Source organism: Mirounga angustirostris, unplaced genomic scaffold (assembly GCF_029215605.1).
Source record: "Mirounga angustirostris isolate CCGP_5_RB_7025 unplaced genomic scaffold, mMirAng1.0.hap1 SCAF_1, whole genome shotgun sequence".
Taxonomy (NCBI): domain Eukaryota; kingdom Metazoa; phylum Chordata; class Mammalia; order Carnivora; family Phocidae; genus Mirounga; species Mirounga angustirostris.
Genome location: NW_026991709.1, coordinates 206,663,906 through 206,690,796, shown reverse-complemented (window position 1 = coordinate 206,690,796; position 26,891 = coordinate 206,663,906). Strand labels below are relative to the sequence as shown.

The following is a 26,891-nucleotide window of genomic DNA, read 5'->3' as shown; positions in this document are numbered from 1 at the left end:
TTGAGCAAAGCAAATGAGGGCAGAGTCAGGTGAAGACGTGGGGGAAGAGCCTTCCAGGCAGAAGGAACAGTCTGTGCAAAGGCCCTGAGGCTGGACCATGCCTGATGTGTTTCAGGGACAACAAGGAGGGCCGCCTGGGTGGCTTAGTCGGTTAAGTGTCTGCTTTCGGCTTGGGTCATGATCTCGGGGTCCTGGGATTGAGCCCTGCGTCGGGCTCCCAGCTCAGCGGGAAGTGTGCTTCTCCCTCTGCCTCTGCCCTTCCCCCTGCTTGTGTGCTTTCTCTTTCTCTCAAATAAATAAATTTTAAAAATATTTTTTAAAAAGGGATAACAAGGAGGCCCATGTGGCTGGAGCTCAGTGAGTGAGGAGGACAGCCGGCGGGAAATAGGGGCAGGCAGGGGATGGGGCAGAGCTTGTAGGGCCTTGTGGGCTACAGGGAAGACTTAGGTTTTTTCCTCCAAGTGAAGTGGGAGCCATGGAGGGTTATGAGCAGAGGCCGGACACAGCTGCCTTTGGGTGCTCACAGGCGCCCTCTGGCTGCTGTCAGGGGGACAGCCTGTGGGGAAAAGGCGAGGGGAGCAGTTAAGAGACCAAGATACAGGGAGAGCAATGATGGGGGCCGGACGAGAGGGGGCCATGAAGGTGGTAAGAAGTGGGTGGATTTCTGAGTAGATTCTGGAGATGGAGCCAACAAGATTCGCTAATAGGCTAGGTGTGGGGCCTGACAAAAAGAGGAATGGAGAAAAAGAGGAAGCCCTTGAGGCTTAGGGCCCCAGCACCCGAACGGATTTTTTTCTTTCTTTTTTTCCCTAAAGATTTTATTTATTTATTTGAGAGACAGTGAGTGAGAGAGAGAGAGCACAAGCAAGGGGTGTGGCAGGCAGAGGGAGAAGGAGAAGCAGGCTCCCCATTGAGCAAGGAGCCCGACATGGGGTTCAATCCCAGGACTCTGGGATCATGACCTGAGCCAAAGGTAGACGCTTAACTGACTGAGCCACCCAGGCGCCCCTGGACGGATTTTTCTGAGACAAACAGGATGGCAGGTCTGGGTGACAATGATGAAAGCTTTTTGTAGGAGTGATATTTGATTCAGCACCTCACGTGTCAGCTGGAGATGGACCTCTAGAAACATGGAAACCGATTTGTACCAAGAGCCTTGGATCAAGGGCCTGAGATGGGCTAAGGCTGGCCTTGGTCTGGCTGAGGGTGCAGGTCAGAGCGTCCACCCGGGTCTTGCTGTCAGGGGAGCGAACAGGCGTGATGCAGAGGGCTCAGGCAGCCCCTGGCACAGAGCACATGCACAGTAAATAAGAGGAATTATTATTAGTATTAGTATTAGTATTAGCAAGAAAAATGTTGCTGTGTATCTAGCTAAACTCTCCCTGGCAGGTCCACCAGCCACAACCTCTTGGAGCTAAGTCATGCAGCCTGGAAGCGGAGTCTTCACTTCCCTAATTCCGGCATCTGATAATCCTGGAATCAGCATCCTCTGTTCCATTTATTGACTGTGGCTTTAAGAGTCAGGCTTCATCATTGAAATCCCAATCCTCCACTTCCTAGCCGTGTGGCCTGAGGCAAATGCTCTAGCTTTTCCAAGCCTCTGTTTTCTCATCTGTAAAATGGGGACGACAGCTTGCACCTCATGGGAAGCAGGGACTGAATGGGATGGTCCTTGTAAAGGTCCTTGCAGCAGAGAGCATGGCCACAGCCAGCGCTTCACCTGTGGTCCCCATTATTACTGACCCCTTTATTTGCCCTGCAAATGAGGTACGACAAGCAGATGAGGAAGCTGAGGCTCAGAGAGGCAAGAAGATTCACCAGAGGTCAGCAGAGCAGGGAAGGAGAGCACGAAGGACCCAGCTGCCCAGGTTCACCCAGCTTCCTGCCCGGCCACGCGCCCTCCTTGGGCCTGTTCTTGTTTTCCCAACTGTATAATGGGGACAAGGGCAGCCCCTACAGAGAGGGATATACTTGGAGGATTAAATGAGATAATCTACTCGATGTTGAGGACAGCACTGGGCACATGGTAAGCTCTCAGTGAATGTCAGTGCTGATCTGTAATGTCCCCAGGTCCCCAAGCTGGACACTGAGGAAGCCCACATTGATGACTCTAGGGTCCAGCTCTTGATCATGGCTCTGCTGTTGAATCTACAGTTTAAAAACATGCAAGCCTTGCCCGTTCCTTTACAAAGGAGTAGGAAATGTAAAATTAGGGGCGGTTCCCCAATCCCTGTGTTCTCAAAGCCCCCACTGCTCTTGGCTTCCCAGGATGCCCCTCGGCAGGCACAGTCCCCTGAGTGAGGCCAAACTGAGAGTGGGAACTTCGCTGTTCCCGCGTCTTGGGCATTCTCTCAGGCTTCAGAGCAACATGACTGAAATTAAGGATGTCCCATGCTTCCCGCTGTCCATCCCTCACCAACGCCTGGGCAAACCTGCCAAAGGGCATGGTTCTTTCTACCACCAGCTACAAACTCATTCGTTCATTCATTCATTCATTCATTCATTCAATAGATGTTTACTGAGCATCATTCTCAGGTTCTGTACTAGGCTCTGAGTTCAGTCTTTGTCCTCCAGAGGAAGAAGATGGGTGATTTACCCAGTATACAGATCCCATAAAGAAGGGACCTACACTGGCCTGATACTAGGCAGGGTGTAGGGAGGTCAGGAAGGCTTTCTGGAGGAAGAGATAGTTAATACCAGTAAATATATACTTCCTTGAGTCCCGTGAATGCTCCCCTTGGCACCTCGGTCCCCCTCCAAGTCCCCTGGACCTTCCTATGGTGCAGCAAACTAAAGGCCTACACTTGGCACAAAAGGGGAGCTTCCTTTCTAACTGGTCAGTGCCCATGTCATTCCAGTTGTTAAATACTTTAAATATCACATTTAAATACTTTAAATATCAGAATTAGCTAGACACAGAGGAGAGAGCATATTCCAGACACAGGCAACAGCTTCTGCAAAGGTCCTGGGTTGAGTGAGCTGAAGCTGTTGATGGAGGAAGCTGGCATCCCTCTCCCTATTTTCTCCCTCTAAAATGCAACTGTGGGGGTGCCTGGGTGGCTCAGTCAGTTAAGCGGCTGCCTTTGGCTCAGGTCATGATCCTGGGGTCCTGGGATCGAGCCCCACGTCTGGCTCCCTGCTCGGCGGAGAGCCTGCTTCTCCCTCTCCCTCTGCCTACTTGTGCTCTCTATCTCTCTGTCAAATAAATAAATAAATAAATAAATAAATAAATAAATAAATAAATAAATAAATTTAAAAAATGCAACTGTGAACAGAAGGAAGCCTGGCTCTGCAGTGGGGTGGATCTGCATCCAAGTCCTGGCTCCAGAACTTCCCATCCGTGTGACTTCGGACAAGTGACTTTTCCTCTCTGGATCTAGTTTTCCTCAACTGCGATAATATTCATGGAGCTGTGGGGAGGCTTGAAGGCGATGAGGTGTGTAAGGGGCGTGGCCCATAACAGGTGCTCAGCTAATGGCAGTTTCCTTTCTTAGAGGTTGACCTCCTGTTGGCCTGGGTTCTCATAAAGCTGGAGTTTTGGGAGGGAAGACAGGTGGAGGTTGCTTAAAAAGAGGGCAGAAGCAAAACAGAGTTAGGACATGAAGAAAGGCTAGGGAAACGGTCTCTGCACAGATGTTGGCCAGTCTGGCCTCTGTCCCCCTGAGCTGACAGAATTGGAGGAGGTTTCCATCCAGCTCTGATCAGGAGCAGGTGACATTTCAAAAAAAAAAAAAAGAAAAGAAAGAAATCAAAAGCCCAGTTGACATAAGGAGCCAGGGTGCATGGCTGTGAACTGTTCTGGGTTTACATAGCAGGCAAGAAATCTGCTCCCTCACTTCAACTGCCCATGAGGGCTCAAAACTCAGGTATCAAGTCGAGATTTGATAAAAGCTGTGTGATCTTCCCCACCTTTAGTTCCCAGGTGGCCGTATGATGGGCCCTGGGCTCTCAGCAGAGCCTTTGTTGACACTTTCTCTCCTTTTCACTGTGTGACTGACATGGTAACAATAACATGTCATCCCTGTTTCTTGCTATGAGTCAAGAATTAAAAGGAAGGAGAAGGTGTGGCACCAATGACTAACAGAAGTCAGGAAAGAGAAAAAAAAAAAAAGAAGTCAGGAAAGAAGTCCTCAGGGAACAGAAATCAGGGTCTCAATGGTCCCAGTGAATAACTTCTTAGATACACACCCTTTGCAATATGATGTATCGCTCCTCCCACCAAGAGATGAGATCTCTTGCCCCACCCCTTGGATCGGGACTGGCCTCACTGCTTGCTTTGGCCATCAGTGGCCAAAGTGAGGACATCACATTCCTGGGACTAGCCCTCCAGAGGCCTGTGTACTCCCTCTTTCTCCTAGGAACCCTGCTTCTGCCATATGAACAGGCCGACATTAGCTTGCTGGAGGAAAAGACCACATGGAGCAGAGCACAGTGGTCCCAGCCAAGGCCATCCTAGACCAGCCTACAGACAGCCAACACGCCAACAGGGGAGCCACCCAGCTGCCCCACAGCTGACCACAGATGCATAAATGAGCTGATCTGAGATCAGATGAAGCACCCCACTGAACTGCCAACCCTCAGAACCATAAGCTAAATAAACGCTGTCCTTTTAAGCCACTGGGTTCTGGCACTGTTTGTTACACAGCACTCTCATGGCAATAGATAGCTGATAACGAAGAATCATACAGAAGAGATGATTATAAGGTGAATGAAGACAGTTTTAAAATAAAACATTCGACTTTAAATATACTCTTTAATCATATACAAAATCAAAAGTTAGAACAGTGTCTAGAATGGTTAGAAACGTGAAATACTTTCCCAGGCTCTCTCGGAGCTGGATGTGGCCATGCACGTATTTCTGGCCATGAGATGTAAGTAGAAGCTCGGTGGATGGTTTCTGGGAAAGATTTTGCTCTGCCTGATGTAAAAGTTGGCAGAGCTGGATGGGGTCATCTTGTCCCTGCTTCTTCCTGCCTGGTAAGTGGACATGATGGTAAAAGCTCCAGCAACCATTTTACAACCATGAGGTAAAGGCCAAAGAAAGCCAAGAGATTGGCCAAGAGATGCCAATGTGTGCCAACCAACACCCACTGCCAACTTTTTGTAATATGACAAAAAATAAGCCCCCATCTGTTTAAGCCACCACAGGTTGGTTCTTCTGTTACTCGCCATTCCTGGGCCACACAAGAACTCCACAATAGGAACATAAGAACAACACTTCTTCCTTATTCAGGTGTGAACACATGGGTTGCTGTGCCATCCTCAGTGGAGAGACTACCCTGCTAATGCAATTCTCACCTCATCATGAGAGAAGCCCAGTTTGCTCATTTCTTCCTTTCTGGAACAAATTCTACTCATCGCTGCCAGCCAAAGACAATGCAAAATGTTGCTAACTCATCCCCAATCTCGGGCCCCGGATCCCACCTGGATCCTCTTTGGCTCCTCTGCTTCAACTTTCTATGCCTTTTATTCACCTGACCTCTATTCTTCTCTGCACAGAAGTCCCGAGCCCATCAGGCCAGGAAGGAGAGAGTCCTCTGTCTCCAGAATATTAGTGGAGCCCAAACTCCCCGAAGGTCAAGGGAATGGTTTTCAGCTGCCCCTCCTTTATCCCTTCCCTGCAGAGCAGCTGTTCTCACCTCCCATGTGGGGCCAACAGGGTGAGCCTTGTTTTCCTCTCATTGCTGCAGACTAAAGATGAACTGACCCCCAAAATGCTTCACCAGGAAAGCTAAGGAGTTGAGCCACAACTCATGGCAGAACCAGCTAAGTATAGCCATCAAGACAGACACTGTGGGTGCTGTGCCCATGTCCCACATCACTCACTCTGAACATCTAGGATGTTCTGGCCACAGAAGCATGCTTAGTCTGAGTGCAGGGCAAACCAGGAGAGCCCGGGAGCTCATGCCCCAGGAGGATCTCCCAACCCAGCCCCCTTGCTCCTTAGGTGAGCTAACTCTAAGGGACGTGTGCTACTTGCCTCCCAAAGTTCTCCAGAGAGATGAAGCATGCACCAGCTGCCAAAGGCACTAACTCATTGGCTAATGTAAACTTTACTGGCTGTCTTCTCTTCACTCTCTCACTCCTCTACTCTCCATCTGTGTTTCCTGGGATCTACAAACAAGCTACTGGCCTTCAAATCTTTGTCCCAGCATCAGTTTGAGTTCTGGATTGCAAACATCAGAAACCAGCTGTCTGTCTTGGGCATCAAAGGGATTTTTAGGAAGCTCAGATAAACAGCCGGAGTCCAGAGGAGGGGACTTGGAAAGTGGGCAGGAGCAATGCAGCCAGACCGACAACCCCCATGGCAGCACGCTGCCAGGAAGGAACCAGAATCATCCCTTCGTGTTTGAAACATTCTGCTTTCCAATTCCTGGGTCAGGGAGTGTGTGACTGGTTGAGTTTGAACCACATGCCCTGATTACCAAGGGGTGGAGAGAGGATGACTCCCCCCTTCCTGAAACCTTTGGTTTGTGAGTGAATGTGGAGCCCTGTGATCCAGGAGTACTACTCATGAAGGGGGGGTTCTCCCCAGATTGGAAGAGGGGGTTAGATGTTGCATGCCAAATTATCAGGAGCCAATGTTCTCTACAGCGAACTAACTGGTCTGTGGAACTGGGCCTGGAGAAGCACTCATAATTATTATCATCATTATAATTATAGTTATTAGTGTTAGAATAGCTAACAGCACTGAGCACTTATTCTGTGCCAGTTTCTAAGTGCTTTACATGTATTACCTCATGGAATCCTACCTTTTGAGGTAGGTACAACTCTTATTCCCATTTCACAGATGAGCAAGCTGAGGCCCACAGAAACACCAAAGCCCTTCTCCCTTTCTCTTCAAACCATCCCTCAGTAAATACCATCCATAAACCCACCCCCCCCACGTGTCAGACATGAGCTCATGAAACCTTTCAAACAACTCTACAAGGTAGAGCACGATATCCTGTTTTCCAGGTGAGCAAGCTAAGATCTCAGGAAGGCACCGTCACGTGCCCAAGATCACACAACTTGGGAACGGAGCTGTGTGTTGAATCTGTTCAAACTCCCGAGCCCATTGTCCTAACCACTGTGTGTGTGTACTGGCTGTCCCCTCTTCTAGAGTTGCCTGCACAAGGAGCAGCTGACTGGCAAACCAAGGTTGCACCTTGAAGCCTCTACTATCCGAGTACCTTTTGATGTATGACTCACCTCTGAAACCAAAATTCACCAGACATATCACTACCGAGAAGTCATGCCAGTTTGAACCTTTATTTCTGCTGCCCTGGTGCATCATATCCTAGTTCTATGGGACAGAGCCTCTCAAGTGAATTTCCTATATATCACCAAGTAAAACCATCCCAAATGTACCTTCCCCATTTCATGAAGATCTGTCCAGATGTTCCAGTATGATGTAACTAGAATTTTATTTGGAAAGAGATACATAATAATATGTGATGCCCATTTTCTTCATCTTTCTAAACAGGCTCACCATTTCAGTCTCCTGATAAAACAACAACAATAACAACAAAAACAAAAAAAACTTTTGTGAAGGAGAGGAAAAAGATCCAGAAAGTCAAGCTAGTCCCCTAATGAGGTCACCCAACCTTCAAACCCTGGTGCAGATGGTAGAAACTACCAAAGCTTTTCCTCCTTCATTTGCTTTTCAATCAGACCTTTGCCACCAAGATTTCATGCATCCCCATCCCCGCTATGGACAACCCTTTAGAGTCACTCTTTTCCTCCTAATTACAAAGTCCCAAAAGCTTTGGGAAGACCTCTCTTTGGCTGCAACTCATGTGGCTGACTGTGGTTTGCCTCTCTTCCTAACCACCTGTCCCCTGAATCTTCTGTTTCCTTCCCTGATCCTCTTCCTCCCTCAGGTCCCTCAGTGTGGGTGCTCCCTGACCCCATGTTCCTGTCCGTTATACCACCAGGCCTGTAGAGCTCAGGCACTTTCTGGCCTTAACCAACCTCTTTGTGGATGACTCTCAAGGCCAGACAGGCCAGGCAGGCTTTAACCCTATCTACGTCTGTCTGAATGACATTTCGACTTTGATGTCTTTCAGGGACTTCGGCATGACTGAAATAAATTCTCACTAGAAGCGCCCTGTGCCCCTTGCCCCTGCAGTGGCCCTACCATTATACCAGTCAACAGTTGATTATCATGTTCTGGAATGTTCTTTTTTTGGGAAAGAGTCCTTAAATCCATCCTTCCCTTCCTATTTCCATTATCATCCCAAATCATCCCAGACATGGGATCACCTCAATTCTAGGACTTGCTCCACCACAAGAATCCTCCTTCCCCTCTCCCTCCTCTTGACTACATTTTATTGCTAAAAATTATCCATCTAATCTTCACCTCAGCTCAGTGGGGTTAAGTAAGTATTAACATGAGCCTCATTTAACAGATAAGTAAAATAAAGACTAAGAAGAGTAAATCATTTGCCTGAAGTCACACATCTTCTGAGCAGGAGAGCCAGGAATTGAACCTACATCCCCAAAGTGATGTTTTGTCTTACATGGGAGAGTTAAGTTCTGATTCTGAAGTAAGTGCACAAAGGAAAAATTGCATAGACTCAAAAAACACCCTCAACAAACCTTTAAATCATCCATAAAGTACAATATGTATGGTTTTGCATATTTAAGGCTGGGCAGTAATAAGCGTGTGTAATGTGGACAGTAATATATGATATAAAAGAATGTCAGTAGTATGCTTCATGTGACAGATACCGCTAACTGTCCCAACAGCCATTTCCCTCTCCCTCATCTTTCTCACAAGCAGAACTAGCCTCCCATAAAATGGCAAAAATGCCAGACACACATGTTTCTGGTCTGCCCTGAAGCTGGAAATGGTCATATGACCCAGGTATAGCCAATCAGATTTAGAAGGAAACCTGCTGGGAACTTCTGGGCAAGATTTGTTTCTCCTAGATAAAAATGAAAAGTCTCCAGTGAGAGTTTTCTCTCCTAGTCATTACTTTCCTGCTTTTGAATGAGGCCGTGAGAGGAGATGTGGCAGCCATTTTGCCACCTTGGGGCAACAAATCATGAGTTCAAAATTCAACCTACTGAGGGGGTTGGGAGGACATCACTGAGCCATTCAACTAATCTCGGTCTACAGATTTGTGGATTTCTAAATCAGATAACAAAAATTTCTACTTAATGCTAAAGCCCTTTCTAGATGTCTCTTCTGTTACTTGAAGAGAAAACATTCCTAGCTGATATACTGTGTTCTAGGAAGAACATGAATCATGTTCATTCCTTGGAAAAAACTCACTAAATGCAATGGCAGGTAGAAATGACCTCACTATTTAATTATTATATTCATCCTTTTTCTTTTTCTATGTGTGCCAATTACATAACAATGATTTTGTATAAGTCAGATTTGCATAGAATGCAGTTCTGCTACACACTTTGCAGTTTCTGTTTTGAAAACATCCAGGGCTATTTCCTATGAATCAAAACTCATCAGTCTAGTTTACAAAGACCTCTCAGTCTGATCCGTCCTGTCCTCTCAATCTTATAATGATTCAACATCACGTCCCTGGCATACCAATGTGAAGCAAAGGAAAGCAGCCCCAGCCACATTTTAGTGCTCAGAGCAGGACTTAAGAGTTTTAGGTTTCCTTCCTGCCTCTGTTCCTACTGCCAAAGTTTCATGTCCTGAAATTCTGTGGGTGGCCTCCAAATATGCCTGTGAACAGTGAAAACAAAACAATCCATGACCTTCGGCACCAATCATGTCTCTTCAGCACCACAAAAAAACATGACTCCTAAAATCAAAGCTTCTTAGGGTGGAAAGGACTCCCAGGCATGAAGTATTTGATACTTTTTAGCCTGTGATGTCTCCGAAAGAAGTTTAAATGTAGACGAGTTACACACTTAGAAAATATACTCTAGCTGTCTGGTTCAGTGCGCAACCTGCACAACCATACACAGTAGGCCTGAGAACTCACCCCTGCTCAGACCACCCCCCCACACTCAAACCTGTTCATTCTTGTGCCACTTTATTAGTGCAAAGTAGCTAACAAAGCTGGTTCCAGAGGAGTTTTAGTCCATTGAGAGCTCAACACATAAGACACGCCATAATTCCTGGGGCAGGACCACAACCAATGGGCGGGCTTATCATACTCAGTACATATAATAGTTAAGTTGACACTTCCAACTGCCCTCCAAAACTGCATCATCTGATCTAGATGCCGTGAAATGCAGGGGCACTTAGGAAGGGGTTTCTGTGCCCCAGTTTATTATACACTGACACTTCCCTCAACATTGGCAGGTTATAGGTACCATCGACTCAGTCATTCTGTCAAAAACATCTGTTGAGCACCTACTGTGTGCCAGGCACTATTCTAGGCATGGGGGAATAGCACCATGAGTGAAAAAACCAAATCTCCTTCTGCAGGGAGTTTACTTAGTGGAGGAGACTGGCAGAAAATAAAGTAAAATATCTAGTTTGTCGGAAAGCGGCCAAGTGCACAGAAAAGAATCTAAATAGAAGAGAGGACAGGAAGTGTCAAACGTGTTGGAATTGTAGATAAGGAGCCAGGGGACATTGGCGTAAAGTCTTAAAGATGAGGAAATGGATTGAGAAGAGCATACCAGATTTGGGCACTACAAGTACAAGGGCCTTGAGGTGGAAACATGCCTGAAGTGTTCAAGGAGCAGCGAGGAGCTTGGTGCAGCTGGTGCCGAGTGAGCGAGTGTGGCTGCTGATGAGGGTGGGAGGTGACGGGGGCAGATCATGCAGGTCCTTGTGGGCTGTGATGAGGACTTTTGCTTTTACACTGAGTGAGACAGGAACCATGAGAAAGATGTGAGCAGAAGAGTGATTTGATCTAATTTATGTGTTAAAAGGATCCTTCTGGCTGCTTGTGTTGATAACAGGCTATGGGGGAGGAGGGCAGAAGCAGAGACCTGGGCACAGCCTGCTCCAACAAGCCAGCTGAGAGATGATGATGGCTCAGCCCAGTTGGTGGCAGTGGAGGTGGAAGAAGATGGAACCTACAGAATATGAGAAAGAATTGACCATGAGGGAGGAGGTGTCAAGATTGTTAGCCAGAGCCCCTGGAAGAATGGAGCTGTCATCCAATGATGTAAAAAGACAGGAAGAGAGATATAAGAAGGATGCACATGAGTTCAGTTTTGGACATCTTGAGTGTGAGATGTCTGTGGACTCCTACCCACATGGGGACTGCAAGAGAGCTCTGGGCAGAAGACTTAAGTTTGGGGAACATAGGTACAGAAGGTATTTAAACCTTTGAGATTGGCAGGTATCACCAAAGGGCTCATTATAGCCAGAGAAGTCAAGAAAAATGGGGCTTTGATTTTCCTAGACCCTGCCCCCCAAACCTCAGCTTTACCATTCTACTACATGACCGCACCGAAGGCGAAGGCTTGTGGTCTCTGAGTCAGGCCCAGGTCCTGCTTGGAGAGAAGACTGTCCAGTTTCTACAACATCTGTAACAACAGAGCATCTCCAATGCCTGTAGTTCCTCCCTGCATAAAGCAAAGCAGTGTCTCTCACTTGGCAGCCTCTGCCTCAGCCCCAGGCACCCACTTGCCTCCCGTTCCGCTGAGATTTCCTCTGCCCGCCAGGCATCAGCCTCCCTGCCCTGGTGAGAAGAGAGGAGTCATTTTGCCCTGCAAACTGTAGAGGCAGTGGCCAGATGCCTCTCTGGAGGCAGGCTGGTGTTTGTCATAGCAATTCAAGAGGACAAGACCTCGATCAGCCCCTAAACCTGCTGAGAGCTGGATGGCAAGGTCTTCTCCAGCCACACAAGGAAAATGGCCAAGAAGCTCAGTATGGAGCAATGTCACCTGGCCATCTGGTCCTCACTCAGTCCCCTCCCCACTCCAGTTAGGGGCGGAGGGAGAAAGGAGGACGTCTTTATCTGGTGAAGTGTGCTGTGCGCTGTCCAGGGTGCTGAAATCTCTAACCCGCTAGGCTTCAAACTATTATGGCTCCAAGACGAGGACTTTTGGGAGATGATCCTTGGAATTAAAAGGGATAAACTAGAAAGCAAGAAGTCGGTAAAGGGTGCACTAATGAATGGGTATCATCGTGAGCAACTAGTATTCAATCCTGTGAAAGGCCCTTTGAGAGGTAGAACACACCTCCAAGTCTTCTCACTGAGCAATGGGGAAGCCAGGCCTTATTTATACACGGACTCCCTCTCTCACTGGTTAAGGGCTGCTCCTGGGGGTGTTAAACGTCTGTCACGTGGGCTGAACAAACTCCTGCAATGCTGGAGAACACCCTCCAGCACAGATGCAGAAAGATGAGAGCACTGGAGGTACAAAGAGGTTAGTTTGCTTGGGAACTGCCCACCACAGGTAAACTCGGAGGTGAGTGGGACGAATATGGACAGGGGCATTTGCAGGACCTACCACACACATCCAAAAGAATATGTCCTAATTTCTTTCCCTTCAATTCATCAACTCCCATTTATGAAGAACTCAGAATGGTCCAGGGGCTCAGTTCACAGTGTCGGCCACAATGTTGCCTTCTCCAATCTCTATCACAGCCCGAGGAGGCAGACGCTCTCCCTTTTTCCAGGTGAGAAAACTGAGGTTTGGAGGGATCCAAGTACGTTCTCAAGTTCCTCACTGGCAGAGATCGCTCCGACTCTGAAGCCCAGGTCTTAACCATTGGTATATGCCAGTCTCCCATTTGTGGACATCTCTTTTGCCGATTTTTTTTTCCTGCTATAGTGGAGTCCAAGATGGGGAAGAAAAGTAAAGATCCTCCTGACTTCCCTGGAAAACTTGACTTTAAAGAAATAGTGTAGGACTCAAGAACATGGATTCTGGCTCCAGATCCACCTGAGTTCACCACTTATGAGGTAAGTGACATTGGGCAAGATGTTTAGCCTCTTTGAGCTTTCATCTGTAAAGTGGGGGTAATAGTGGTACCTAATTCAGAGGGCTGTAAAGATTAGCTAAGCATATACACATGTATAGTATATCATGTTATAAAGTGTCTTCTAAGTTCTAGTTTGTCAATGTTCCCACTGCTATTAATAACAGGTATTATGTTCATAAGGATACTGGGCTGAATATAGCTCTTTGAACTTAACTTGGGTCTCAGGTTATCCTAGTTTTAGGGCACTGTCCCAGTAGAGTGGTTGAGATCCTGATCCACCCTTTACTAGCTGGGGGACCCTTTGCAAGTAGCTTAACCTCTCTGAGCCTCAGATTCATCTCTAAAAAAGGCTTGTGCAACTAAAATGTGATAATGCACATAAAACTGTTAATATAGTGCTGGCACAAAACAAATGCTTAATAAATGATGGAAATAGCATGGCAGCCAACACCATTACTATCACTGTCACTGTATTACAAGATGGAGAGGCTAGCTCCTACTGCTAGGAAGTGAGGCTGTTCCTGGTGAAACACAGTTCAGCAAATATCATGACAACCAAATGCTTTGATCAATGAAAAGATCAATGCTCTCTCAATGATAAAACTCTCTGAATGATAAGAAGCATTTGTGCCATGGTAGGGAATCCTTCTGATACCAAGGGTGACTGATCCACGGGGGGAGAAATTAATGCAGACAAACATTAAAATAAAATGCAGCTGGTATTTATAGAGCTGTTAGTTGGTCTCATGAGTTAGAGTGCCAATTGGTTTTGTTGTTGTTGTGTTTAGAATGCTGTTTTTATTTTCAGGCAACTCAGAACAGCAACATGGGAGGCGAAGAAAGGAGGAGAGAGTGAAGAATGGTGACATACGTTTGTTAAACTGATCAAAGGGAAGACAGCATGAGGTGTGTGACTCGTCATTCTGACCCTCTGGGCCCCAGTTTCTTCAGCTGTGTAAGGGGAACTGGGCTACTATCGAGGCTCCCTTTCTATCTCTCTGGAAAGGGGCCACAGTCTGGGTACTTGGACAGAAGTAAGGAAAAAGCAGGGCTCTGATGGCAGAAACTTGGCAGGGGGGGCATTAATCATCTATACCACTCCCACTGCCCCCAAACTGGGGTTCTAGGCTCCTTAATGTGAGCACAGCTTCTGATTCTGGAAGTTTCCTGATTTGCCACCATCTCAGTGTAACTTTGACTTTGGGCAAATAACTTAGTCTCTCTGTGTCTTAACTCCCTTGTGAATGAAATAAAGGGTTTGGACCTGCCAGAGTCCATTGAGTCCTAAAATTCAGTGATGCTATGAAACCAAAGCCAATGTCCTCTCCTGATGGTCCCTGAGTACTTGGGTATTTTCCTCACTTCTGATCCTCAACAAAACTGCCCAAAGCCTGGGGCAGCTGGTAGGACCTTCCAAAAAGGAACCGTCATTTTTACAGAGTCATGAAATGTCAGAGTTGGCAAGGACCCAGAGTTCATCTGTTCCATGCCTTATCTGATGTCAGAGTATCTGTCATAGATTCCTGGGCTGTTTAACTATATCAATGCAATGGTCCCCATCTCCATAAACAGCTTAGTGCATTTTCCAGAACACTCTGATTCTCAGAAGTATTACCGCTTTGCAGCCATTTATTTTACTGAGCACCCACGCCAGGTACAGGGCTAAGCCTGTGAACACAAAAACAACTGTCTTCATCCCTACCCTGATCATGTCCACAATCTCCTTTGTTAACATGCACAATTGCATTATTTGACCTCCCAGATGTTTATATATATATATCTAAGCATTACAGTCAAAGCTCTGTCATCTCAGAAATACAGCCAAGCTTCTGAAATCTTCCTCTTACACGATTTCAATTTAACGATCAGAACTTCAAATACAATAGAAGCACACTTCAAAGGGGCTTGATAAAATTGCAAACTTAGAATTTCTCTGAGGCCTTGAACTACACAGAACAAACCAAACTCCATGGGTACGATACTTTCTGCCAAACTTTACACAAGAAGAAGGCAAGAATCTTATGAATCCATGAAAAATGAATGGTGTTTTAATGCTGCGGTTTGCTTAGAAATGTAAGAAGACAATGAGTTAATCAAAAAGTGCTCATTAAGGCCATGTTGTCTCAGGTCAGGTTAATACACTCAGGTCCCCTCCCCCTGGAACACAGAACTAAGAGTGTACAGCATTTGCCTGGTAGCACCACTGCACAGAAGGTTGAATTTATGGGGCTTGCAGTCCCTACTCTCTGTTCCTCAATTGCAGCCCAAGAGGAGACCAAGCAGCCCCTTGGAATTTGAAGTAATGAAATTTGAGCTATGTGTTTGATTTGAAGGAGACAGAACCAGCAGACAATAAGGAAGGGTGGCTGATTACAGGAGAAGCAACAGGGAGACAAGCAAGAGAAAGGAAGGCAGGAAAAATGAAGTGGGAAAGGAAGAGGGGTAAGAAAGGAAAAGAACGCGGCTCCTTATGGTGTTAGAAGCAGGACCCCCTGAGAATCTAATGAAAACTACAGACCAGAAAAATATATATATACACATAATTTTTGCATGCAATTTCAGAGGGTCCATGAATCCTATTAATTCTAAGGCTTTCATCCTTAGCACCTATTTGTCTCCGATGAGAATTTCTTCTCTAGAGCCTCATCAGATGTTTAAAAACTAGGGAAAAAGATCAGCTTGTTGTAATCAAGAAGCAGATGCAAACGCCCCAGTGGCTAACTAACTTATCACACGGCTGCCTTTCAACTTAATGACCATTTATTGAGGCTTACTATATGCTGCATGGTATATGAGCTTCTCTGGATGTTCCAAGAACCATGTTATAAAAAACCAGGGATTTTTTTTTTAAGGCTTCTTCCTGCCAGCAAGGTCAAGCCAGCCCCTGCCAGCAAAAGTCAGCCCCTAGGGAGTATAAATTGGCACAACCACTTTGCAGAGTTATTTGGCAATGCCTCGTGAAGCCGAGGATGCACAGAGTACACAACTCAGCAGTTCCACTCCCAGGTAGATGCCCTAGAGAAATCCACCAGCAAGAGTGAGGGGACAGCTTGGTTCAAAATAGCCCAAAGCTGGAAACAACCCAAACAGATAAATACATGGTAGCATATTCATACTGCAGAATACTATGCAGCAGGGAAAATGGATGAATGAGACCTAGTCTTGTCAATCACAAGGTGAGGGCAGAAGGAAGGCTGTAGAAGGAAATGTTTACAGAGAAACTTAAAACTGTGCAAGAACGCACTATATATATTTCTTATATACTTTTGTGGTCAAAATGTAAAATAGGTACTACGTATTTCTCATACCCTTATTTACACGTATATAAAAGGGTAAATACATAACTGGAAATGATAAACACAAAACTCAGGAAGTGTTTCTGCATGGGGAAGGGAATGAACAAGGCCAGGGAAGAGAACACAGGGGACTTACACTGTATGAGAAAGGTTTCATTTGGGGGTGCCTGGGTGGCTCAGTTGGTTGAGCGTCCAACCCTTGGTTTTGGCTCAGGTCATGATCTCAGGATCGTAGGATAGAGCCCCGTGTCAGGCTCCACACTCAGCATGGAATCTGCTTGAGTTTCTCTCTCCTTCTCCCTCTGCCCCTCCACCACCCCACCAACTCTCTCTCTCTCTCTCCCACCCTCTCTGTCTCTCAAATAAATAAATCTTAAAAAAAAAAAAGAAAAAGAAAGGTTTCATTTTGATGGTAGGCTGTTGTTCTATCACCTCCCTGTCCTCACCTCTTCCATTCTCTCCCTCACTTACTCTGTTCCCGCCACTCTGGCCTCCTCACTGCTCATCAAACATACCAGACACAGCCCAGCCTCAGGACCTTTGCATGTGCTATTCCCTCTGCCTGTCACTTTCCTCCTTTAGCTATCCTCAAGGCTCATTCACTCACCTCCTTCAGGTTTTCATTCTAATACTGCCTTCCCAATAAAGTCTTCCCCGGTTTCCAGCCCTCCTGCTCATAACACGTCCCATACTTCCTCTGATTGATTGTTTCTCTGTAGCCCTCACTGCCACCTAACACACTAGATATTTATTCATTCACTCATTCATTCATTTAGCTTTTCTTCACTACTTGACTATCTGTTGCACAAAAGGAGGGACTTTTATCTGTTTTGTTCACTGCTGTGTCCCAGAGCCTGGTATATAATAGGTGCACAAAAAATATTCATTGAGTGAATATTTGCATACACAAATATTTGTTACATTATTCTCTATTTTTTGAATGTCTGAATATTTTGTTATGCACTTTTTAAAAAAAGATTTATTTATTTTTTAAAGAGAGAGAGAGGAAGCACGAGTGTAGTGGGGAGGGGCAGAGGGAGAGGGAGAGAGAGAGAATCTCAAGCAGACTCTCCACTGAGTGCGGAGCCTGATCCCATGACCCTGAGATCAGGACCCAAGCCAAAATCAAGAGTCAGATGTTTAATGGCCTGAGACACCCAGGCGCCCCTTTGTTATGCACTTTTAACAACAACAACAACAACAACAAAGTCAGCTATTAGGATGTTTCAGAGACAAGTTTCCTACAAAGGTAAGAAAAAGGTGCCCAACACCACAACATGTCCTTGGAACCTGCCAAGGTCCCAAGCCACAGGACTATGGGAATAACCAACAGAGGACCCTCAGGGAGCACTCAAGCCCACTAGAGCTAGCCCAGGGTACCCACAACAGACCATTCACATCTGAATGCCTCTACCAAAACAGCCCAATATGACAAAGCCCTTTTGGGAAAAGCAACATTGCTCTGAAACAACAAATGTGCCCAAAACCTGAATTGCAGGAGCCCAGCCAACACAGCATGGAGCCTAAGACCCATGACATCTGCCAGGAGAGACAGGATCTGGAACAGCAACAGAGCCTAGAGGAGAAATTTGATCCTAGAAGAGAATTACGACCCCATAGAGGACAGCTGTGACCCCACAGAGGAGAGCTGTGACCCCACACAAGGGAGCTGTGACCCCACAGAGTAGACCTGTGACCCCATAGAGGGGAGCTGTGCCCCACTGAGGACAACTGTGACCCCACAGAGGGGAACTATGAGGAATGAATAGGGGTCTTGGAAGATAAGCCAGTCTTAGCTTCGAGGAGAGGAGTGGGTGGACAGAGGAGCCAGAAATCAGCACAAAATGGTAATGTCTATGTTGGCATCTGTTACAGGACTTTGGGGTCCCTAACAGAGCCTGACTGGCTACTCAGCAAATCCACCTTCCTTTCTTCTAAGCACAATCTAATGTTTCTCAGCTTCCCCTGCAGTGATGTGTGTCATGTGAATAAATTCTAGCCGAAAGAATAGGAAGGGAAGAGGCATGTGCCAGGCCTGTAAAACCTCCCTAGTATCACTTTGCATCCTCATTTCTCTTTTGTGGTTTGATGCATACAAGCACAAAGTTCTCGGAAGCTGTGAGTCAACAATGAGGAGCCACAGTGTGGTAAAGGCCTGGGTTCCCTCAATCACTGCTTGGAGGAGAGAGCCCTGCCAGCAAGGAACAACTGTTTTGGACTTTCAGTGAGTGATAAATAAATTTCCGTTGTGTGTAAGACATTACCCAGTTTTTTCTATTGTCATAACAGCTAGCATTACCTTATAGAGAGGGTCCTTGGTGGAAAGTGTATACACACTCACCTTTCAACTATGGTGCGCTATATACAGATCCAAAAACTCTTCTAAGGCACTCACTGTACCTTATCTAGCTTGGTTTTCTCCATAGCCCTACCACAAGCTGTTGCACCCAGAAGTCCTCAACAAACATTTACCAGCTGGAAATCAAGATCAACTTGGAATAAAGGCGTCTCCAAATGAGGCAAAAGGATCACACATGCACAACAGTTAAAACCTTGAGTTCTGGAATCACATGATATTAGGTTCAAATTCCAGTTCCACTAGCAGGGTGATCCTAGGCAAGTTCATATCTGTGCTTCGGATCTCTCTGTGGTCCTGTGGGAATATTAATATTTCCTAATTCATTGGGTTGCTGTGAGGATTAAATGAGAGAATGCACAGAAAGCTCTTTGGAAGCAGTCAACTCTAATAAGCCATTATTCTAATTGTAACCAAAAGCATCTGCTGCATCATGCAGTCAGGGTATGAAGACAGGGTGCAAGAAGGCAAAGGCATGATGAAAAAGAGCACGGGGACTCAGCCTTCCCAAGCCCAGCCTGGACACACCAACCATGATGTTTCCAAAGTCTTTATAGTTTGAGATAATTCTAAGAAACACAGCATGTGACACTTACCCTGTCAGCACCACCACAAAGTCCATCACGTTCCAACCATTCCTTAAGTAAGAGCCTTTATGGAAGGCAAACCCCAGGGCGATGATTTTAATGCCAGCCTCGAAACAAAAAATTCCAATGAAGTATGGTTCTGTATCATCCTGGAAGGGAGAGAAGGTAAGGTCAAGATCTTTGGCTGGGTAGAGGGTGGCATGACTGGGGACCTGGCCCATCCAGAAATCTCTACCCATTTTTCCTCACCTCTCCAACCCTCCAGCACCCACTGCCCCCCAACGCATCCTTCCCGGAGTTCTTTTGCCTGAAGACTTTGCAAGAGAAGCAGAAGCATGGAGAAGACACCCTCCTTCTTTCCTTTTGGCCAACCTCATATATCACTTGGTCAAACAGAATTGTTTGTTTGGATCCATGGTGTCCATTATAGCAGCCACGGGTCACATGTGGCTATTTAACTGTAAATTAATTCAAATGAAATAAAATAAGAATTCAGCTTTTCAGACACAGTAGCCAACATTCCAGTGACTAGTATATTGGACAGTGCAGATGGAGAGCATTTCCATCATTACAGAAAATTCTACTGGAAAGCACTGGTTCAGTATGTTTGTCACACGCACCACTCAAGGCCTTTAAGGTTAGACCCTGTACACCAACCTCACCCCCAGATCTGACACTCGTGAAGGTTCTCAGCTGGTATGCACCAGCACAGCCATTCAGGTTGCTAAAATATTGGAGTAATACTTCTGCATTTGCTGGCATATGGCCAGTGTCCCGGTCCCCAGCCCCTTACTGAACCTCTTGCCAGTTTCTGGCTTCCAGCTGATAGTTTATAATATTTGAAATCAAGCTATGAGCTCCACTCCATCAGATCCCCTACATGGATGTTTTCCAATCTGTTACAAAGTTTCTCAAGCTTCAATCCTTTCTGCCTTCATGATTCTTTCCCTATCAGCTTGCCATGGTACTACTATTTGCTTCCTAGTTTTCCAGCTGACTCTCTTTACTTAGCTTCATTTTAAACAAAAATTTTTAAAAAGTCTTGAAATCATAAGTTTTATAGGTTAGTGATATGTTTTAGAATACCTGTTATAATTCATACCTCTTAAAATTTAGATGTCTTGAGAACCATCTATATTTTGTGGATTACGAACGAGTGGATTCTTACATGCCCCTCTACCTACCCTTGAGCTATTACAGCTGGATCTGAAAAGGTGACAGAAAGGAAAAAAAGTCTTCTTCATTGCACTGTCAGAATGCCAGGAGAGGAACCACGGCACTTGGGGATGGATAGGGGGATCGAGAAGGATCTTAGTGCTAGTTTACAGCTCTGCTGAGTTTCACCAAATGAGTAATTTTTTTTTTTAAGATTTTATTTATTTGTGAGAGAGAGAATGAGAGACAGAGAGCATGAGAGGGAGGAGGGTCAGAGGGAGAAGCAGATTCCCCGCTGAGCAGGGAGCCCGATGTGGGACTCGATCCCGGGACTCCAGGATCATGACCTAAGCCGAAGGCAGTGGCTCAACCAACTGAGCCACCCAGGCGCCCCCAAACGAGTAAATTTGAACGAGGACTATGAACGTCCCCCAGAGCTGATATCCATGACAGGAGACAGAGAGGATAGAAGAACAAGCCAAATGACACCATATACAAGCAACCAGGCTAACATCAGAATGTGGGACGTACCTTAGGGTCATGGGACTGATTTCTGCCATAAGTCAAGGGCAGGAGTGAAAACAGTTGCTTTAGTTTAAAAGGTTTAAGCAGGGATGCCTGGGTGGCTCAGTCAGTTGGGCGTCTGCCTTCGGCTCAGGTCATGATCCTAGGGTCCTGGATCGAGACCCATGTTGGGCTCCCTGCTCAGCTGGGAGTCTGCTTCTCCCTCTGCCCCTCCTCCTGCCTGTGCTTGTGTACCCTCTCTCAAAAATAAATAAAATCTTTAAAAAAATAAAAGGTTTAAGTAGCATAGCAAAATCTAGACCCTGCCTGGATCCTGGTTTGACCAAACTGACTGAAAAATGCTTTTTCTGAGACAACCATGAAAATCTGATTCCTGACTACGTCTTAGATGGTTCCAAGGAACTGCTGTAAGTTGTGCTGGGTGTAAAAATGTCACTGTGGTAATGGAAGAAAACGCCTATATTTTTTAGCAATGTAGACTTAAGTAAGTATATGGCAATGAACTGACAAGTTGTCTGGGATTTGCCTTCAACAATTTTGGCCAGGAAAGACAAACCAATGAAATGCAAGGGGCCAGAGGAAGCAAATAAGGCAAAGTCTTGACAACAGTTGAATCTGGGTGAGAGGTTCTTAGAGGGGTTCATTGTATTGTTCTCTCCATTTCTAATGTATAGTCAACATCTTCCACAAGAATTTTGTTTCTAATATGATGTTTCTATGGACAATGTGAACACTTGTTACCCACTGCCCTCCTGGTCAGCATTGGGTTTGCCTGGTCTGGTGTGGGGGGGGTGAGTCATGAAGGCATCTCTCTCCCCAGATTATTGGTGTTCATGAAATTTAGGCTTCCCAGGTCGGGGGCTCATGATCCAGCTCTTGGCTCCAAGACTGAGAGCCCACTCTGCCCTCTGCCCCATGGTCATGGCAACTTGCCTCTAAAGCAAAGAGAGACCCCTCAAGAGAGACATCACTCACCAGTCGTTCAGACATTGGGGTCTTGTCATCGTCAGGTAGGTGTTGCTCCAGAGCAAGGACAATGCAGTTTGCTATGATGGTAGCTAAAATCATATATTCAAAGGGAGTATGGAGGAATTAAGGAAAATCTTTCCAGTTTGTTTAGGCTCACAGCAAAACCCAGCAGAAGGTAGAGAGATTCCCCATACACCACCTGCCCCCACACATGCACAACCCCCCCCCAATTATCAACATTCCCCATCAGAGTGGTGCATTTGTTAGAATCAATAAACTTACACTGACACATCATTATCACCCAAAGTCCAGAGCTTACATCACGGTTCACTCTTGGTGTTGAACTTTCGGAGGTCTGGACAAGTGTATAATGACTTGCATCCACCATGAGAGTGTCCTATGGAGTAGTTTCACTGCTCTAAAGACCCAGCAGATGACTTTTTAAGGAAAATGTAGATGTTATTCTTCCATCTCACCTCCAACATTCATAGAGCAAATATTAATTCAGCACCTACTGGGCTCCAGGCCCTGTTCTGGGCACTGGGGACACAGCTTACAGTAAAAGAAACAAAAATCTCTGCTCTTGTGGAGGAGAAGTGAGTGTGTGAGATAACTACACATAAAGAGCATTACGAGGTGGTGAATGCTATGCAGAGAAAAAGCAGGTTGGGTGTTGCAATGTATTTATTTATTTTTTTAAAGATTTTATTTATTTATTTGACAGAGAGAGACACAGCGAGAGAGGGAACACAAGCAGGGGGAGTGGGAGAGGGAGAAGTAGGCTTCCCGCTGAGCAGGGAGCCTGACGCGGGGCTCGATCTCAGGACCTGGAGATCATGACCTGAGCCGAAGGCACACACTCAACGACTGAGCCACCCAGGTGCCCCTGGGTTGCAATTTAAAGTAGAGTCGTCAGGGGCTCCTGGGTAAGTTAAGCATCTGACTCTTGATTTCAGCTTAGGTTGTGATCTCAGGGTCGTGAGATCAAGCCCCGCATCAGGCTCTGTGCTTAGCAGGGAGTCTGCTTGAGATTCTCTCTCTCCCTCTCTCTGCCCCTCCCCCTGCTCACATGCACTCTCTCTCTCTCTCAAATAATAAATAAGTAAATCTTTAAAAAAAAAATAGAGTGTTCAGATCTGACACCAAAAGCATGATCAGCTAAAGAAAAAACAGGCAAAAAAAGTAAAAAGTAAAAAGACAACCAACAGAATGAGAGAAAATATTTGCAAATCATGTATCTGATAAGCCTGGCATCCAGAATATATATATAAAGAACATTTGTCACTCAAGAACAAAAGGCAGTCCAATTAAATAATGGGCAAATGGCTTAAGTAGATATTTCTCCAAAAAAGATACTCAAATAGCCAATCAACTACATGCAAAAATTCTCAATATCCTCAGCCATTAGGGTACTGAAAATCAAAACCACAATGAGCTACCACTCCACATCCACTAGAATTAAAAACAAAAAAACAAAAAAACAACCACCCAGAAAACAATAAGTGTTGGTAAGGATGTGAGAAATTGGAACTTTTGTGCATTGCTGGTGGGGATGGTGCAGCCTCTGTGGAAAATAGTTTGGTGATTCCTCAAAAAACCCACAGAATTACCATATGATCCAGCAATATATATCCTAGGTATACACCCCAGAGAACTGAAAAGCAGGTACCAAAACACATGTTCATAGCAGCACCATTCAAACAGCCAAAAGGTGGAAGCAAGCCAGATGTCTCTCAGTGGATGAATGGGTGGACAAAATGTGGTCTATCCAGACAACGGAATCTCCTCGGCCATAAAAATGAAGTACTAATACACGCCACAGTGTGGAGGAACCTCAAAAACATTATGCTGAGTGAAAGACACCAGACATAAAAGGCCACACACTGTACAATTCTGTGTATGTAAAATGTCCAGAACAGGCAAATTCGGAGAGTCAGAAAGCAGATGGGCGGTTGCCAAGGGTCGGGGGAGGGGGTTGGGGAGTGACTGCTTAATGTTTTGGAACTAGATAGATAATGTACAACAAACACTCTGAATATACTAAATGCCACTGATTAGTCACTTAAAAATGGTTAATATTGTTATGTGAATTTCACCTCAAAAAAAAAAAAATAATATGCTGGTCAGGGCAAAGCCTCTGAGAAGCTGAGCTTTCAAGATCTACAGAGGGAAGGGTTAGTCTGTGTGGCTATTTCTAGAGGTGGCATTCCCTCTCTCTCCAGGCACAAACTCCTTCCTGCATCCTGGGAACATTCCTCCGGGTGGACGAGGCCGCCAGGGTGTCCTGCTGGAGGGTCTGCACTTGGGGAGGGTCTGTCCTGCTCACGTCACATTAGGGCCTGATCTGCTGATCAGCTGGTGAAACAGAATGTCCCCTGTCCCCCTGCCAGACCCACAGAGGCACCGCCCAGTCAATTTGGGTGTAGAGAAGTGGGTGTCGGAAGGGAAAGCCACAGGGTACTGGTTAGTCTGGAGTAGAGCTCCCCCACCTCGGCACGTCTGACACTTGGGGCTGGGTCATTCTCTGTGGTGGGGGTGATCAGCAGTAGCAGCTCCTCCTCTCCAGTTAGGACAACCAAAACTGACCTCCAGGTATTGCCAAGTGTCCCCTGGAAACACTGGAATCCACTGTTCTGTGGAAGGATCAAAGAGCATGTCTTGGTGAACTTAGCCATGGCCTCCTCCCAGCTTTCTCCCTTGGAAGCCTAACTTGCCTTGTTCTGTCCTTTGGCCCTGGAGTTAGGTTTGGCCTTTTGGAAGCTCCATAAAACCAAGGGATCTTATAGGCTGGTGGAGTTGGAGCATATACTCACTTTCCAGGTGGGAAAAGAAAGTCTAGAATGGATAACCTGGGAGCAAGAGTTTAAGTAAATCAGGAAAACCAGGACTTCTTTGTCACTGGCTTCGGCCTTTGCCTCCAGCTGAAAGCGTCTGAGCCGCGCTCTGTGCACACTCTGAAAAGCAAATCTGACACTCAGGGCAATTTGGGGAGCCAACAAAAGCCGGCCCTGCCGACGAGTGCCTCTGATTGGCTTCCTGCCTCTGAGCTGACAGTCATTAGGAGCACAGAGAACAAAGCTGGGCTATGTTGCACAAATACTCCATTCTGCCTCACCCTGCAGCCCAGAAAATAAGAGACAATATTTGTATACAGAGAAGCAACGCCAAGCCCTTTCCTGGCCTCCCCTTGCCGAGGCTTCTGAAGCCACGATTTGAATCTGATGATTTCACTTCCCTTCCCTGCCAACTAGCTCCTTGCTCACTTCTGTATGGAGCTGCTGGTTCACTCCTGGGAGGGAAGGGGGTGTGTGGTCTCCTGTCCCTAAACAGCTGGGATGTGCCTTCCTCTCCATCAGACTTGAGCTGAGGTTCCAGGAAGAGTCCCAAAAGACTGGCAGCAAGCAGCACTTTTATGGGTTGCATTATCAGGGTTTCAATTGCCCAGTGTTCCCTGGATTTCAGGCCCAGAGCTCTCCGGGTAGAGCGATGAAGCCTTAGCATGGGAGAGAACGGAAAGAGGCTGCCCACTCCTATCTTATTGCTTTTTCTTGTCAAACATGGCAATACTGGCTATCAAATATTAACCCTTCTCCCTCCATGCACACACGGACCCTGCTAATGTCCACAGACCTGCCCCCCATGGGAATCTGCAACATTGACCTCATACCCTTGCTACTGAATGGGCCACAGCAGAGCGTCAGCTGCGTCTTTTAGAAATGCAAAGTCTCAGGCCCCCACGCTGACCTGCTGAGTCAGAATCTGCATTTTAGCAAGATCTTCAGGGGATCTGTGTGCACAGTGAAGTTTGCCTTAGATCTATTTCAGGGGTAGGAGGAGACCAGGTAATTATGGCTTTGAGTCATCTCAAGAGTGGTGGGGGCTCCGCTTTCTCCTCCACATTCTGACCCCAGGAGGAGACTTCAGGAGTTCCTGACCAGTCTTCTGGCCCCATGCAGGCAAGGGGGCTGGTAAGAAACCGAAGATCTTGATGAAATAAGAGCAAATTGGCAGGAGACAAATATGCAGAAAAGAAAATTCCAGCTTAACTGACATGGAAGGAGTCACAGCCTTCCATGACTTCCATGTCACTTAGGAGAAAAGCCAGTCTTCTTGGCAGCCAGTAAGACCCAGCATGACCTGCCCTCATCACCTCCCTGCTCTCATGACCTCCATCTCCCCATGTTCCTTCAGCGGCAGCCACACTGGTCTCCTCCACGTTCCCCAAACTCCAGGCACTTCCCACACCAGGGCCTTTGTACCTGCTGTTCTCTCTCCTGGAATATTTTTCCCCACAGACCCACATGGTTCCCTCCCTCACTCCCTTTAGGTCTTTACTCAAAGGTCACATCCCCAGGGAAGCCTTTGCCCCCTTCCCCTACTTATTTTTTTCCTTGGCCCCTGTCCCCGGTCAAACATCTACTCTATTTTCCTTCTTTATCTTGTTCACTGTTTGTCTCCCCTGCTAGAATGTAAGCTCTATGCAAGTAGGAATTTTTATCTACTTTGTTCACTGCTTTGTTCTCTGCACCTAAGAGAGCATCTGTTTTTATAGTAGGTGCTCAGTAAACACCTGTATGAGGAAGGAAAGGTGGGTAGGTCCTGGTTTTTGCATCCTCTCCCCCCACTCTGTTGCATGCCAAGTCTCGGTGGGCATGTTAAGAACACAATCAGCTTCTTGAAATATGCATTGATGTGGCCAGCACACAGACACAAAGATGGGGTACTGGGTTCTTGGCATGGGAGAAGATGCCTCATCCCAGGCAGAAGTCAAAGGTAGTCCAGGCAGGGGGAGGTGACGCTTTCTCAGCCCAACCCTGAGTCGTGCCTGTTCCTCCCAATTTAGAAAGCCTGGGTTCTAACTCACAGCTGCGGTGAGCAATGCCTCTGCTAGCTGAACTGAGCCTTCCTGCTCCCCGATTGGCTCGGGGAGAAAGCACCTGTGTCAGCGGGATCCAGAATAATCAGCCAGCCGAAGAGGCCAAGGGGAGGGAGTATGGGGAGAAGAGATGAAAGGAGAGAAGCATCCCTGATGGGAGGAAAAGCTGGCTCCTGAAATGGCTTGTGGAAGTCAGGATAGCAAACAGCCCTGCAGGCAAGTGTGGGTATGCAAAGCTCCCCCCCCCAACACACCAAATTAGATTGATCAGGACCACAGA

General features: G+C 46.4%; 1 protein-coding gene across 1 annotated transcript in view; it reads right to left on the bottom strand.

Annotated features, from left to right (window-relative positions):
- CACNA1A (calcium voltage-gated channel subunit alpha1 A) overlaps positions 1-26,891 on the bottom strand; it is a 287,170-nt gene that overhangs the window by 153,829 nt on the left and 106,450 nt on the right. The window contains 2 exon segments of the mRNA XM_064569987.1: positions 19,096-19,235; positions 21,742-21,848. Coding sequence (XP_064426057.1) covers positions 19,096-19,235; positions 21,742-21,848 — 247 coding nt within the window.